We start from the raw sequence: 14,989 nt of genomic DNA on the forward strand, positions 1-14,989 counted from the left end.
TTATGCAAGCCATGATCATAGGAGGAAAGGAGAAACAATGCCTGTAAAAGAATTTATTTATTATTTTTTTAAAGAAAAAAATATCCACCACCCTTTTCACTTTGCTTTTAAAATAAATGAGCAGCTCGAACTCGGCTCGACCGATTAGAAGGCTCAAAGATAATTTCGAGCCAAACCAGGAGGCGGCTCGCTCAGACTTTGACTCCATATGCTCGATATCAAACCCCATGTACCTAGTGAGTGTGCCTCAATTCCCATCCCTAGTCCCAAACACAGCCGCTCAAACTCTCCGCACCTCTCCCTCGGTGCTCGCTCGCTCCGATCCTCCTTCTCCACCGTCGGCCCGCCTCGTCCTCCTCCTTCGGTAAGCCGGCTCCTCCTCAAGCCGCCGCCTAGTCCTCGTCCTCCTCCTCCTCCTCAAGCCGCCGCCTCGTCCTCGTCCTCCTCCTCCCTCGGCCGGCAAGAGGTGTTCGTAAGCATTAATTAATATTATTATAGCTAATCATTTAATTAGATCATTATTTAGCTAATCATCTAATTGTGAAATTTAGGCTCAAAATTAGTTTCAAGCCGAACTTGATTAGACTCAAGGTCAATCAAGCTTGGATCATTTACAGACCTAATGGTGTTTTACTTGGATATCTGTTATACAACTTCTGTTAGTTGGGTATTTTTGTTTCATATGGTTCTTGTTAAAGAAAGTGTAGGGTATTGAGGTCGTAGTGTTGTGGTCTCATTCACTAAGCATATCTTCTTACTCGCAATTGCAGTTGGCAATGGAGCACGGCTCTCTGACAGATGCCAGATCCTCCACTTTTTGCATCTTGGATGAGGATCACACCTTTGCAAACTCTGTCAGATTCACGCTTAATCAAGAGTGAGTGCACTTGTAGACTTAAACTTTTTAAAGTATTAAATTTGATCAGAGCATGCTATATTATTGTAATTTTTTTCAGTTGATTGTACAATTATTAGAGTTCTTATTGGGTGAAAAGCTGAGAATAAAATTATACTTTGAAATGGTGGACAGTGAGAACATAGAAAAATGTTAGGTGCTTGATTTAACATAAGTAATTCTCCATTGCATCAATTTCCCTGGGTTAAATTTTGTTTCTTAGTTTCTTTATCTGTGTTTGGTATATCATATTGGTTTGCTTGGCTTAATATCAAGCATCCTAAATAAACCATCCTTTTGTTGAAAAGTTCAAATAATGCTTTATAATGCCTGACTAATATAACCTATGATATTTGAATCAAGGTTAAACGCTGATGTATTTATAGCTGACAAAATCATTTATGTTATCCCAGTTTAAGGCTGACATATCTATTGAGGCACTTACTATTTAGGTTTTGTATCAGTGATATATTATCTTTAATGGCCATGCTAGTTTTAATGTTTGCTTAATTTGGTTTTTAGCAGGAACATCAAGAATGTGTGAATTATTAAGTTCCTTATTTTGCCTTTTTCGTGTCACTATAAGTTGCTTATTTGATTGCCATTATTGCAGCCCAAGGGTAGCATTTTGTGGATATAGTATCCCTCATCCTTCAGATAACAAAGTCAACATAAGAGTCCAAACTACTGGTAATTTATGTGCTTTCTTGTGTATCTATTTGTAAATCATAGTTCTTTGTGCTGAATGATTATATAGAGTTTTTGGAAGTTCTGTATGTTTGATTAATTTCTAAGAGATTAGACATCAATGTAGGAAGGTGTTGGCACTCACAATGTGATAGAAGGAATCATTGTCTTTATTCTTATATTCGTAAAATATATTTATCTCAGACTAATGAAAATTCTACAACTGGCTAGCCTTTCTTCGCCAATGTAGTGTAATATTACAGTGGTTGACCCATTCATATATCACTTAGGTCTGGTTGAAACGATTCACATCCTAATGGTTTGGTTTCCAAACCAAAAGCCATTAACTAATCATCAATTTAAATATCTTTTGAGTGTAGGCAAGTAAACAAAGGTTGCTAAGTGAGTCTCAATGTTGAAGAAGACTTCCAGACCTTTCAAGGAAGTGGAGGATCTCCACATGTACTCACCACCTCTGGAGGACATATATTACATTTTGACATGAGAGAACACAACTACATATGCTTAATTTCTAATATGAATCGTCAGATGGATCTGGAATTCTGCGAAATAATATGGAAGATCAAACATGTTTTACCAATTACTTTATGCTTCTTGACAGAAGTTTCTAAACAACAGTGTGAGTTCGAACTTCGAACTTTAAGCTTCGTACAATTTGCAAATTATATTACAAAATCCATCCATTGGTTCTAAATATAACAATTTTATTTATGGAGGATCTAACTGAAGTTCTTGTAAACTGAGGTTCTGAAAGGGCAGATGTTCACTTTGCTGCAACCAACCTTCCCTTTTAATACATATGACTGCAACAAGCCACTGATACATTTTGCTATTCTTGCATTATGATGTTTACTTTATTTTGACTGTGATGTCACTGTTTCCTACTTGGATATGGACAGGTGATCCAGCAAGAGATGTATTCAAGGATGCGTTACAGGGTCTAATGGTGATGTGTCAGCATATCAGGACTACATTTGACCAAGCTGTGGATGACTTCAAAGCGGAGCAATCTCCAGAAGATATGCAAGTAGAGTCAAGAGGAATCTAAAATTTGAAACCTTTCTTCTTCCTTCACAGTAGGAGAAGTTCAGCAGACGCACCACTTTGCATCAATATATCATAACGTTGTATTACAGAAAGACTGATGCTTCAGTTCTCCCCTTTGTTCGCATTTTTCGGTGTATTGAACATTCGAACCCTTCTTTATCTCTTTAGCCGAGCACTTAGCTTAGCTGCCTGGATAATTATCATATCGACAAGTTTGCGTTTGATCTAAAGCAATAAATTCATCACTAAACATATAAAATGTTTATTTTGTCAACACTTAATTTGTGCTTATTTTCTTTCTGTCAGCTCTATGATGTGGCAGCTGAACTATCAAAGATTTTGGGGGTGGAAGAAACATTTGGGGCATATTTTTGTCAAATACAAAACCTGTCACGCAAACATAGTGCTTATTGGAGCTGTGGTGAAATTTGTTTGGCAAAAATATGAAAGCTGCACTTGATTCAGGAACAAAAGCCTTTAACAGCACTTATACATTGCTTTATGACAAATAACCTTACGGATAAGAGCCACTATATCTGTTCTTCATTTACATAATTATTTTTTTCTTAGCAAGATAAGACACTATAGCTGTTCATTATGAACATTGCATTGCACCTATGGACCTTGATTTTGGACTAGACTACTATTTATAGACAAATTACGACGCTAACACTTTACATGAGACCTTGCCCACCACAATGTAACAAAGTGGATCTTCCCACACACTATTCACAAACACAGAGTCAGGTGAATTCTCACAGCAAGGCTTGATACCATGGTCCATGAACATGACCTGAAATAGTTGCCATGGTAATCAGCTCCTCTGCCACCTTAACCACTCGATCCAGAAGTATCGTGGCCCCGACACGCCGTAATGCTGTATCCGCCAGCCTCTGGCCTCTGGACCCGCTACCACCGAAAATGACTGCTCGTACCGCCAAATATATCGATCTAGACACCTTTGTGAAGACAGCATCGCCGTTCTGCAAGCTCTTTGTGAGCATTCTTGCCATAATTTCCTTCCTGCTTTGAAGCTTCGTCTCTGAAGACAGGTTGGATGAGCTAGCCAGAGAACCGATGATTTCTTCGATGCCCACATCAGCATTGCTGTCCAAAAGCTCTGCGAGCTTCTTAGCAAATTCGATGATAGAGGTTTCCAAGTCTGGAGGAGAGCGAGCTGAGCTTTCACTGACAATAATTTGCCGAAGGACCAACATGCTGCAAATCATAAACAGCCGAATTTGGGTTCTTGTTCTTATAGAGGGCAGTCATATATTTCTAGACAAAAAAGAAATAGAAGGCATAATCTACCTTGTTGAAATGACAATAAGTTGTTGCAGCTGGCTCTGAACAGACCTCAATCTCAAGACATTGAGTTCAAGAGTCTCAGGAACTGAGTGAGTTGTCAATCCCTCTATGTCATTAACAAGTCGTAAAAGACCAAGCCTTACCAACATGTCCACTTTCTCGCCATTGCATTCTGGTAGTTCACCACTACCTGCTCAAAAAACATTTGGTTGATATATTCTCAACACTAACATTAACAAAAGAATGAGACCCAGTGAAAGTAAAATTCAATTAAATACGCACTTCTTGAAGTATTTTTGGGAACTGCCTGTTTGGCTGCCAACGAAATGCCCCCACCTGCTCGTAGGGTAGCAACAAGAGGTTGATCCTGCAATAAGGATTATCAGGTAGCCCTTCAAGCATAACCATTTCAATGCAAACACACCCACATGTCTAAAAAGCAAACTGGTAAAAAAGATCTTGCCCTCAACCGGGGGTTTGTGTATGGAGGATACACTAGTACTGTTAGCATTTGACAGTGCACACAAATTTAAATAAGTAAAAGTCGAATTCACAAGTAAGCATTACTCACATGGCTTGTCAACAATATGGAAAGAGAATCAACATGCTCATTCCACTCCTCTTCCAAATTGTCCTTCAGTGATGAAGTCCACTGTACAGTAAGAGGAAGAGAATTTGCAGCATCAGAGGGAGGTCCATAACGATCAGCAAATGCCTTCTGCAAATACTCCAATCCTGCAGATCCCTTTATAATTGGTTCCAACATCTGTATGCGTGCCTTACTCACTTCCTTCTTCAGTGTCTATTGAGGTAGAAAAACAATAAAACATACATTACAATCTCCATGTATAATAGCAACAAAGATGTCCCAAGTTAATGCTAAATATAGTATACATAAAACATCTCTACAATAACAAAGAATATAAATTAATTCATTTCGAATTCTAAGTTCCCACAATTTCTCACATTTCTCAAATTGATGGTAAAGCAAACCCCTATAACCCACTTCAAAATCAGTAACTAGCACATGACCTGAAAGTAACATGAGAAATTAACCTGTATCTCCTGTAGAACAAAGCGCAGACCCTTAATCATGGCAATGATGAAAGAGCTATTTCTTTTACCATCAGATTGAGAAATGTCTGCCAATTCACTTAATAATTTCTGATGGGCCTTCTTCATATCATCTTCATTTGCAGGAGCAGATAATGTCTGCAGGAGGCCCAATGAGTACTCCATGATGTTTCCAAGATAAGCTATGTCCTCGTAGCCTGACTCAAGTACCTTTCATCAGGGAAAAACAACAGGAACAAAGAAAGAAAGTCAAGATCAACTTATTGAGGCTTTTTAAATGGCAGAGACATGTAACATTTGCAAACGTACTTGAGATAGAATGTCAAGATCCATCCTCTCGAGTATCTCTTCCCTCCAAGACTGAGGAGCCAACTCACATAATTCATTCTGGACCTCCTTTACAAGGCCCAATATTCTGCTATAGTCAGGCTCATCCACTTTCATAGAATCCATAATATCATCCCAGAAAGCCTTCTCCATCGTCTCTTTCACTTTTGCCTAATAAAACATTAAAACATTAAAACATGTATCTATAAGATACTCCCAAAACCATGCATTCTTACAAGCATACATGACATATCAAGAGATAAACAAATCAAAATTGCACAAGATCTAGCAAGATCACATGTTATCTATATATCCAGTTGCATCAACTTATCAAGACCCTCCTTTTCTATTTTTGGATCACCAACTTCCAAATAAAATTATATTTACTTGACTCCTCTGCAAATGCTTTTAATAGAAGAACAGGAGGTTGCACTAAAACGTCAGCACCATTGAAATCTCATTACCTTGATAGCAACCTCATTGACACCAGTAACATCAAGATTATTAGCGAAAGTCTCATGGCCAGAATGAAGAATCTCATTGACGAGAATTTCATTCTCTGTGGGAGGCAGCTTGTGCATTGAACTTGATTGAGCCTCTGAATTCTTCCTTTCCATATTGACTTTAGGTGGTGAAGAAGCACCTCCAAACAAAGAACGAACCACACGGCCAGATCTTTGACTGTTCACACCAGAATGTTCCTCTGAATCAGGAATAGAAGGCTGTCCAGAAGAGCCAGATTTTGATGCAGACGAGATATGAGCAACAGGAGTTGAGAAAGGGCTCCCATTCTCCTTTGCTTCAAAGAATTTGGATCTTGTTTCTGATAGAGCACATTCCATCCGCACAATACCAGCATTACCACTCAAGTGCTGCACTTTCTCCCTCAATAGTTTCTGGTCTTCATTAACCTGCACTCATTGAATAAATCAACTTACCAGACAGATATAACTCAAGTAACCCCATAACAGTCTTAAAGAGATAACTCGATACCACTTTAGACTTTTAGAGAACAGTTAAAAAAAAAAAAATGAGATGTTATCAAAATCACCGTAACAACATGCATCACAAATAAGAAGAGCTGCTTAAGAGTTAAGACTTAAGACAATGCTTAGTCTACCCAACTAATAAAGCTACAAGGAGACAATTGAGGTTCAAATTTAAATCTTGCAAATCTATTCTACATAAATAGGAATAGATAGACCAAACAACCTGTTCCTGAATAGCCCTCATGTCATGACTAAGGTCTGGTGTCTGCCCTTCAGAAGTCAGCTTGCATGTTTGCATCATTGAGAGCTCAAGTTGGCATGCAACCCTCACAAGATCTTCCTCCAAAGATCTTGCATCTTTTACTTTCCACACCACGAATCGATAAAGATAACTACGCCATGCTGAGTCGAAAGCTATCAGTTGGCATCTAAATTTTTGGCGAGGAACATGACCAGAAAGTTCCCGAGGATTCTCCACCTCATCAGGCGATAACTGTCTTGATGAATGAATGCTGTTTGGCCTGTCCAGTAAAATTTTCACTAGCAACTCAAACTCCCTAATGAAGTTTAGAGCTGACTCTATCAATAGATTTTCTTTCTCACCCTGTCCACTAAAAACTGCATTTGGATGACTGAGTATCATGTAAGCACAAAGGGCTACTCTCACTGGATATCTTGAAAGCTTATTTACTGCAGAAGTTCGAGCATCTTTCCTGCTTGCCCCTCTATTCCTAGAGGCTTTGTTTGATGGAACTCTTCTCTTTGGAGATCCTAGATGCTTGAGCAAATGATCAATGTTCTCTGGGCTCGACGATCTCAATCTTTGAGCTAGTTGAAAGCGACTTTCCAACCGATCAAGCAAAGCTTTTGTTGTCTGAAGTGTTGTAGGTGACTCAATGAGGACAGCTAATTGTTCAAATGGCATAGTCTTCACAGAGTTCTCACTGATTCCCAATGCTTCATAACCTTTAGACAAAGTAAAGGTTGTCCTCCTTGATTTCACAAACCTTCTCCAGCACCTAAATGTACAATGAAACATTGAAAACAAGCATGACTACAAAGCAAACATATACGTAAAACCAAACTCTCATGGTAAAAAAGAATACCTTGCTAATTTTCTTGACAGGAAATCTCCGTGTTTATTAAAATTGATTCGACCAGAACTATGAGGGCTTCCTCTCAGTCTCAAATATTCTGCCCTCTGTAACTTTGCCTGTTTAATCAGAAAGAACATTATTAATCTTTGGATAATGATAAATGCAGGGAATTCTGTAACTTGTGTACGAGCAAAATCATTTGTTTACTCCATACAGAATAACCAAGCTAATTTATTCTCCTAATGTGCCAACCACCTCGTAAGAGCACAACCAATGTGCATCCTCTGTACCATGTAGAATTTCTGACCCAAATTAGAAATAGAATCATGAACACTAAGGTGGAGATGGTTTTAATTGACACAGGGGAAAAAAACAATAGGACAAAGTTGCATACTCTTTGTAGCCGGTTTTCTAATTGCTCCTTTACTCTCCTCCTCTCACTTTCTCTTTGACTGCATATAGTGTTGGCTATACGGCGAGCTTGCATCACTTTTGCTTGAGCCCTTTTCCTTTCAGCTTCCAACAATCCCATCCGTTTCTTCTCAGCAGCAGCACGCTTCTGAAAGATTGCAGAACGAACACACTCCTTATATTTATTCTCTTGGATTATCCTCTGTAACAAGGATCTGGCTGTTCTCTCCTGTGCTGCAGCACGTCTCTGCATAAGAGCATTAAAAAGACGCCTCCGATTTGCCTCAGCCTGTTGTACTCGAGACGCAACTTTCGTCCCTAGCTCTTCACGTTCCTTCTCAAAACGCATCTCCACACCAGTTTTAGCAGCTTGTCGGAGCTCATCTAACATAGCTAACCGCTTTTGCGCCTTTGCCAATAGGCTCAACCTGTCATCGCATATATTAATATTGTACGGAAAAATGTATACAAGAAGCAAATCATATCCAAAGGATAAAATAGTTGCTGGTTACTTGCTCAAAAAAGTTGTCATAAATGGAACAGCATGAGAACATGCATGCAAATCATCCAAAGCATATTGCTTGTGCATGCAGAAATGTGTTAACTAATGGAACTTAAATAAACAAAAGTATCATAGCAATAAGAATAATAGAGTGAAAACAAAGAAACGACTCCCTCATAAAATTAGAACAGAAAAAGAAAAAGATAATACTTCAAGAAAAAAGGTTGATACTTAATAACGTTACAAAAAGAAGTGACCTCAGCGGTACAAAACTGGGAATGGCACTATAAAGGGCAACCTAAGGACAAGTGGTCCAATAAGCATACCAGGAAAAGTCCTGCAAAGTTTTATACCTTTTCTGCTCAGCTGCAAAAAGCTTCGCTTCAAGTCGCTGACCAAGATCCTCCTCTTGAGATGACCACGAAGGGCTCCTCGGCTTAGGCCGTGCTTTGCTAGATAACCAGTCATGAAATTGCTGTCGAAGGAGTAACATCAGTACATTAAAAACAATAACACATGACAACAAATGAAAAAAAAGAGTAGGAAACAAAAGTAAACGATACAAATAACCATCACAAACACACAAGCCAGGAAACATAAAATCTAGTACAGAATGACATGCCAATACATAATACAAAAGGGAATATCTGAAACTTAAGAACCCTTAGGGCAACAACCTTAATTGTGAACTATAAGTTCATCTAGTCTTGCTAAAAGCATCAATATCAATAGTTGATAATTCAACTATTAGTTTGCAAATTATTGGCAAGAAAAATAACATCAAAGGACTGAAATTACTGATAGCTGATTTAATCCATGAAACTTCAAAGGCACCTCAGCTGAATCAATTATACGATTAAATTCACAACTTTAGACCAAAGGCCAACCTCCATTGCTTTCCTTTTTTCCTCCTTTTCTACTAATCTTTTTCTCTCTACATTTTAGAATTAATATTATCGAGCATAGAAGTCAAGCTTGCTGGTACAAGTAAAGAGTAAAAACAGAACATGAACAAGTTATGGTACATATCGACTCAATTTTAGAATAAACTAAGAAATTAATATAACATTTCATCACTATATAAATAAACTAGCCATATGGTCAACCAACAACACCGAAGACGCATGAACATAAGTTTAACATATTAGAAAAGGAAATCATCGATATTTATTACAAGAAACCAACAAATCATTTATCGTATATCATTTGACGTAATATAAATTTGAGAAATGAAGAAAAAGAAAACTAAGAATAAGGCGTTAAAAAGTATAAAACTGATATCAACGTAAGAAAGTTCAACAAAGAAAAATAAAAGGCCGACGGATTGAAAAAAAAAATTAAGGTAAAGAACAAGAAATATGAGAGAAGAGAATAACTTTCCAAATATTCGAAACGATAACGAGATAAAATAGAATCCGAAAATAAAAGCAGAGAACTTACAAATAAAAGAAGAAAAAAGAAATATAAGAATCAACAGGAAGAAATATAAGAAACCGTAACTGATCAAATCAAACATGAAAAGCACCCAAAGATAACACCCCAAATTCGTAGGGACCTACAAAACCTCCGTAAAAACCAAATCCCAAGAAAACCCATATGTAAAATTCACCCAAAATAAGAAAAGATTAAAACTTCTCCACGTACCTGCCTACGGAGATCGGCTTCCTTCAGCTTGGCTTCGATCTCCTCCACGCTCGTCGGCGAACTACTCTTCGCTTCGAGAAGCCTCCTCCGAATCCTACGCGGCACCTTGGCCTGCGACGACTCCGACGTCTCCCCGTTCGAGAAGTCCATCGCGATCGCCGCGGGCCTCCCGGCCTCCGGGGACTCCACTCCGCCGCCAGAACCCATCTTTCCCGATCAAATTACCCACCAAAACCACCGCCAAGACGGTCAATATCCAGAATTCAAACCCCCTACTAGGATTCGGACAGCAAAATTATAGGAGAAATCGAAGAGAGAAGGGTAGAGAGAAGAGGTAGCGAGGAAGGGAAAGAAAGCACGTTTCTTGGGGTCGAGACGATCTCTTCAATCCTTTCGTTTTCTAGAGAGTGAGAGAGAGAGAGATGGCGTCGCTTTAAAAAAGAGGTGCTTTACGGGAAAAGAAAGCACTCGAATGTTTGACGCCGTTAAAATTAACCTCAGTGACGCCGTTAGTTAACGGCCATTGGATCCCGTCAATCAAACGCTCGTCAAAATCTCGTTGAAATCGAAACGTATTGGAATACGAATACGGATCCGAAAAAAAAATAATCCGCATTTAAATATGTGTTATTAGAATATTTTATTAGATTCTTTGATAAAAACGTCCTTGCAAATTATTTTATTCGTTATCACCCCCTCAGATTTCAAGAGTTTGTGAGTTCTCCATCTGCTATAGGCCTATAGTTCCTCTTTGGTTGGAGGAAAATTAATGATAAATTTTTATTTAGTATTTATTTGTTCATGGAAATAAAAGTAAATTGTAATGATGGTAGAATAAGAAAATTAGTAAAGTTGAGTTATCTTGGTTATTTATCACGTTATAAAGTCTTTTCGATAGACAAAAAAATCTATGTGAAATCTAATTTCCGGATTGTAAAGTTAAGTTAGTTATTTTCCACATAATTGAGAGCTCATAAACTCTCTTTACCCCCTCGAAAGCAGTTGCTCTTATTAGAAGGACTCCTCTTGACAAATTGATACGGAGGTACCTGGTACCTCAACCAAACGATCTTTTCTTTGCTAAATGGGTGTATGATACTCTTTCTAATGGAAATTGATCTAGCTCCATAGCTTCACCAGTAATCAACCACATGTGGAAGGTTTTGTGAAATTGTAAGATCATTGCTCTCAAGACAAAATTTTCATTTGGAAATATTTAGTCGGGGCGCTTCCAACTAGGCCTATACTTCATCGAAGAATTAGACAGATATGAAACAGCCTATGCCTTTTGCCACATCGAGGAGGAAACTGTAGATCATGTCCTCCTTCGCTGCTCTTTTGCTAGGGCAGTTTGCCTCCAAAGCAAGCTTGGACTAAAGTGGAAGAGTGATCCCCCCCAAACTAGACTTATGGCTAGATTTTTTGCATGTCAACCTCCTCGATAAGGTATTATTTCCTTATTGCTTAGTCGTTTGAGGGGGAGAGCCCTAGCTTTATTCGTGTCCTTTGCATGGCGAACACTCTTTACTAAGAACTCAACTCTCACCCCTTGCATGAAGATCTACACCCCCCAGCCTCGGCCAACTTTGCCTCGCTCATTGAATCCCATCCCCCAGCGAAGGTTGGCTAGTTCGATACTCCTCATATGGCTCCTATTCTGGTGGAGCAGGTCTAGCCCTAGCTCTTCACCCTTCTCCCATTTTCTTTAGTAAAGCCACTTTCATTGAGCACTATCGGAACGCACTCCATGGAGAAGCTAAGCCCTACTCCATGTGATCAAAGAAGCCGTCAAACTTGCAAAAGGTAAGAAGATTTGGATCTTCAGCGACGGCCAAATTCCAGTCTCAGCTATTAATTACCCCTCCATTGACAAGGTGGTTTGGACAATAACAACATTAATCTCGGAACGCCAGCAGTAGATCCCCAAAGCTTCATTCTTAAGGGTATGCTACACTAGCAGAAACAACAACCTCTGTGCTAATAGCTTAGCTAGGTTTGCTTACCTAAAACAAAGTGGTAAGAAATGGGCCAACCCTCCTTTTAACTTCCCTTGGAATCTAATATCTATGGAATGGAATGAATTAGTCTATGGACTATCTATTTTAAAAAGCTAAATGTCAAAATAACATCATCTCCCTTCGCAGTTTAATATATCTCAATAGCCTTAGATTGATTATAATTTCTTAGAGAGAGTTTATTTTCTTTTTAATAGATCACATGTTAATCATAGATTAGATCAAAAGGGTTAATCTTTCACCAGTAAAAATAGATTGGAATCTAAAACCTAGGATCCAATCCCAATTTGCTCCTCTTCTTTTATATATATATATATATATTATCTCTCCCATAATTCTCGCAGGAAATTAGGGCAGTCCAAATTACGAAATAGTCCCTTGGAGAACCCAAAATTACCGAGAAGATTGAGTGGGTGGGGTTTTTTTTTTTTCAGAAATGTCCATATCTTTTTTATAAACCCAAAAATATTGCTAAGAATTAATCTCATTTCTTAGTTTTAATTTTTTTAAAAATAAATTTAATTAGATATAAAAAAATACTTAATTATTAAGAAGTATTTAAATTAGTTCAGAGGGAGTCCCTAAACTCAACGCATAATCTCAGACCAAATACATATAATTTCTATAGTCGATATATATTTTGTTAAATAAAATACAAGTAATTTATATATATTATGTTGACTAAATTCTATTATTATAAATTAATATATTAAATATGATCTCTCATCTACTTGAAACCCCCTGCAATTTATTGCCCTTTTTATAGTTTAAACCTGCAGCTTAATTAATTTCCAAAGCAACTGAGGTAGTGATATTATCCTTATTATTAGTTAATAAAAATAGCATATAGATCTAGAAAAATAAACAAATAAATAAAACTTAGGGTTTAGGTATCGTGCAAGTTGCTTGCAAGGAGCAACTATACAAGTTTGGGAAGCTTCCAATGTTTCAATTTGACCCTCTTTTTTAATTTACAGTTTGAAAACAACTAGAAGCCATTGATTATAATAATAATTTCAATTATTATTGAAATTGTAGATAATAATATAGGGTTTAGTGTTAATCTCCTCCATCTCCATCAAGTAGATGAAAATCTTAATGAGTTCAAACCCCACAGAAAGAGACATTTGAAGAGATTGATATAAGTTGGTTAGGCTAATCTTATTTGCTAACGAGCGTGAAGAGTTTTATTCATCTTCTCTCTAAGAAATTTAACTGGCCGACTACCTATCGCAGATGGTTGTTAGAATCATATCCTTATAATTTGAAAGTCGTGGAATCGATCCTACAGAATAGCTGAGTGAGAATTACACGGGCGGTGCATGAATTGGTTTTAAAGAGGGTTGATTCGGTTGTCTAACCTAATTCTTGAGTTATCTGTAACTCCGACGTGAGTGTTGGGAAAGACTTATTAAAAATAAATAAAAGGAAGGAGAAGAATCTGTGGCTCTCTCTCTGTAGACAATCACACTCAAAGCCATCTTCCACAAACGTGAAGGATTTGCATATCTAATGGGTTTAATTATGAAGTATTTGTTTGTATGCATCTCAACAAGGCTAATTAATAAGCACGAAAGAAACATGCAGCTTTTGAGGCATAGCCAAGCCATCACCAACCCCTTTTGATTCCATAAAGAAAGGAGGGAAATTAATTAAAGGGTATTATATAAGTTATACTCTTAATTTTATCTATTTTGTGATTCACATCTCATATTTCACACCTCGTCTTTAAGGATTTTATAACATGACTCTTTTTTTTTCTCTATAATTCTCGTATTACACACTGACATTATTTTGACTAACAGACATTGACTAAATTACTAAAATACTCTCGTCACTATTTTTCTTCCTCTCTGTCCCTCTTTTGAAGAAGGCATAGGTAATTCAGGTATTTATATATTATTTTATATATTATAACATAATATTCTTTTGCTAGTACTATTTAAATTAACAGAGTGTTAAATAAAAATTATAAGAAAAAAAATAAAGAGTCGGATTACCAAAAACTCAAAGATTGGATGTGATTTGTAAAATTACCTTAATTAAAAGATAATAGAAAAATAAAATACTATATTTTTCCTAAAGTTTAAAGCATAAATATTTCTGATATCAAACGAAGATAAAAAAAATAGTATTTTCTTAACCGAAAGGATAATATTTTTGAAATAGTTCAATAATTCCTAGGGCAAGCATGATATTATGATATTTTATAAGTTTTTCACCGGTAATTATGTAGAAATCTCTAATTAATTTAGCGGTTTAGGTCGTTGGTGCCTTCTGTGTTTGGGGAGTTAGGTTTCAACTACTCTTTTGACTTGCTAATAAGCAATGCTCCATTCTTAAGCTAATAAGGGAGGAAATTAATTAGGGTTGTTGGATTCCAATCTAAATTGCTGAGACAAGAAGCCAACAACACAACCATCCATTTCTGATTTTGTGATTGCAACTGATAACGAGCTAAATAGATTCCAAGAAACACAACAAATGTTGTGGTCCAATAATAAACATTACTTTTGAATTTTAGTCAATGCCCATGACCCCAGTAATTCTAATCTTATTTGTTTATTAATTTTATTATTACTTTTTTTGTTGTTGTTGTTAGTATTCATCGTTCGACTCCCGTATTTTATTTTCATCTAAAATATCCCTGTTCGACAAGGTTGGTGCGAGTAGTCATTATGATTATATAGTTAATTAAACTTCCGTTAAGAGAACTAACGACATAGTATTTTTTTTTGTTAGACAATAAAAATAAAAAATAACTACACTAAGACTCGTGAACTATTGTTGTCTATTTCTACTGTATGTCGGTAAATCATAGAAATTTCTCACCTTTGCTCTTTCTCTCCTCTAAAATACTGGTAAAATAGTTCGTAGAGAGTCTATAAATTAATCACGTGATACTCACATATCAGTTTTTAACAAAGTACTAAATCTAACGTATAACTAACAGAATGTAGATTTGTCACATT

General features: G+C 37.0%; 2 protein-coding genes across 3 annotated transcripts; one reads left to right on the top strand and one right to left on the bottom strand.

Moving 5' to 3' along the window:
• Positions 1–172: 172 nt before the first annotated feature.
• On the top strand, positions 173–2,924 carry LOC140758418 (uncharacterized). Of its 2 annotated transcripts, none has more exons than XM_073094574.1 (4): positions 173–472; positions 771–877; positions 1,509–1,585; positions 2,503–2,924. In XM_073094574.1, the coding sequence occupies exons 1-4, from the start codon at positions 209–211 to the stop codon at positions 2,649–2,651; spliced, it is 597 nt and encodes a 198-aa protein (XP_072950675.1). In that variant the 5' UTR covers positions 173–208; the 3' UTR covers positions 2,652–2,924. The 2 variants fall into 2 exon arrangements, with proteins under 2 accessions (XP_072950675.1, XP_072950676.1); XM_073094575.1 differs by having other exon boundaries at positions 183–466.
• A 186-nt stretch (positions 2,925–3,110) lies between these two features.
• LOC140758417 (uncharacterized) lies at positions 3,111–10,416 on the bottom strand. The gene is made up of 12 exons (XM_073094573.1): positions 10,003–10,416; positions 8,712–8,833; positions 7,840–8,284; positions 7,455–7,561; positions 6,572–7,367; positions 5,824–6,270; positions 5,342–5,530; positions 5,015–5,242; positions 4,530–4,760; positions 4,241–4,325; positions 3,962–4,148; positions 3,111–3,868 (listed from the first exon to the last, which is right to left on the bottom strand). The coding sequence occupies exons 1-12, from the start codon at positions 10,207–10,209 to the stop codon at positions 3,406–3,408; spliced, it is 3,507 nt and encodes a 1,168-aa protein (XP_072950674.1). The 5' UTR covers positions 10,210–10,416; the 3' UTR covers positions 3,111–3,405.
• Positions 10,417–14,989: the final 4,573 nt, after the last annotated feature.

This window comes from Typha angustifolia, chromosome 3 (genome assembly GCF_048772165.1).
Source record: "Typha angustifolia cultivar Huaian chromosome 3, ASM4877216v1, whole genome shotgun sequence".
Classification (NCBI taxonomy): domain Eukaryota; kingdom Viridiplantae; phylum Streptophyta; class Magnoliopsida; order Poales; family Typhaceae; genus Typha; species Typha angustifolia.

What these genes read in the sequence shown, in the direction of transcription:
- LOC140758417 (XM_073094573.1), bottom strand. Translation starts at nt 10,209, where the DNA reads ATGGGTTCTGGCGGCGGAGTGGAGTCCCCGGAGGCCGGGAGGCCCGCG. An exon ending in AAGCCGATCTCCGTAGGCAG is followed by an intron (nt 8,834 to 10,002) that starts GTACGTGGAGAA and finishes CTCCTTCGACAG; the next exon opens with CAATTTCATGACTGGTTATC. An exon ending in TGAGGGCTATTCAGGAACAG is followed by an intron (nt 6,271 to 6,571) that starts GTTGTTTGGTCT and finishes CAATGAGTGCAG; the next exon opens with GTTAATGAAGACCAGAAACT.
- LOC140758418 (XM_073094574.1), top strand. Translation starts at nt 209, where the DNA reads ATGCTCGATATCAAACCCCATGTACCTAGTGAGTGTGCCTCAATTCCC. An exon ending in AGATTCACGCTTAATCAAGA is followed by an intron (nt 878 to 1,508) that starts GTGAGTGCACTT and finishes CCATTATTGCAG; the next exon opens with CCCAAGGGTAGCATTTTGTG. An exon ending in CATAAGAGTCCAAACTACTG is followed by an intron (nt 1,586 to 2,502) that starts GTAATTTATGTG and finishes GGATATGGACAG; the next exon opens with GTGATCCAGCAAGAGATGTA.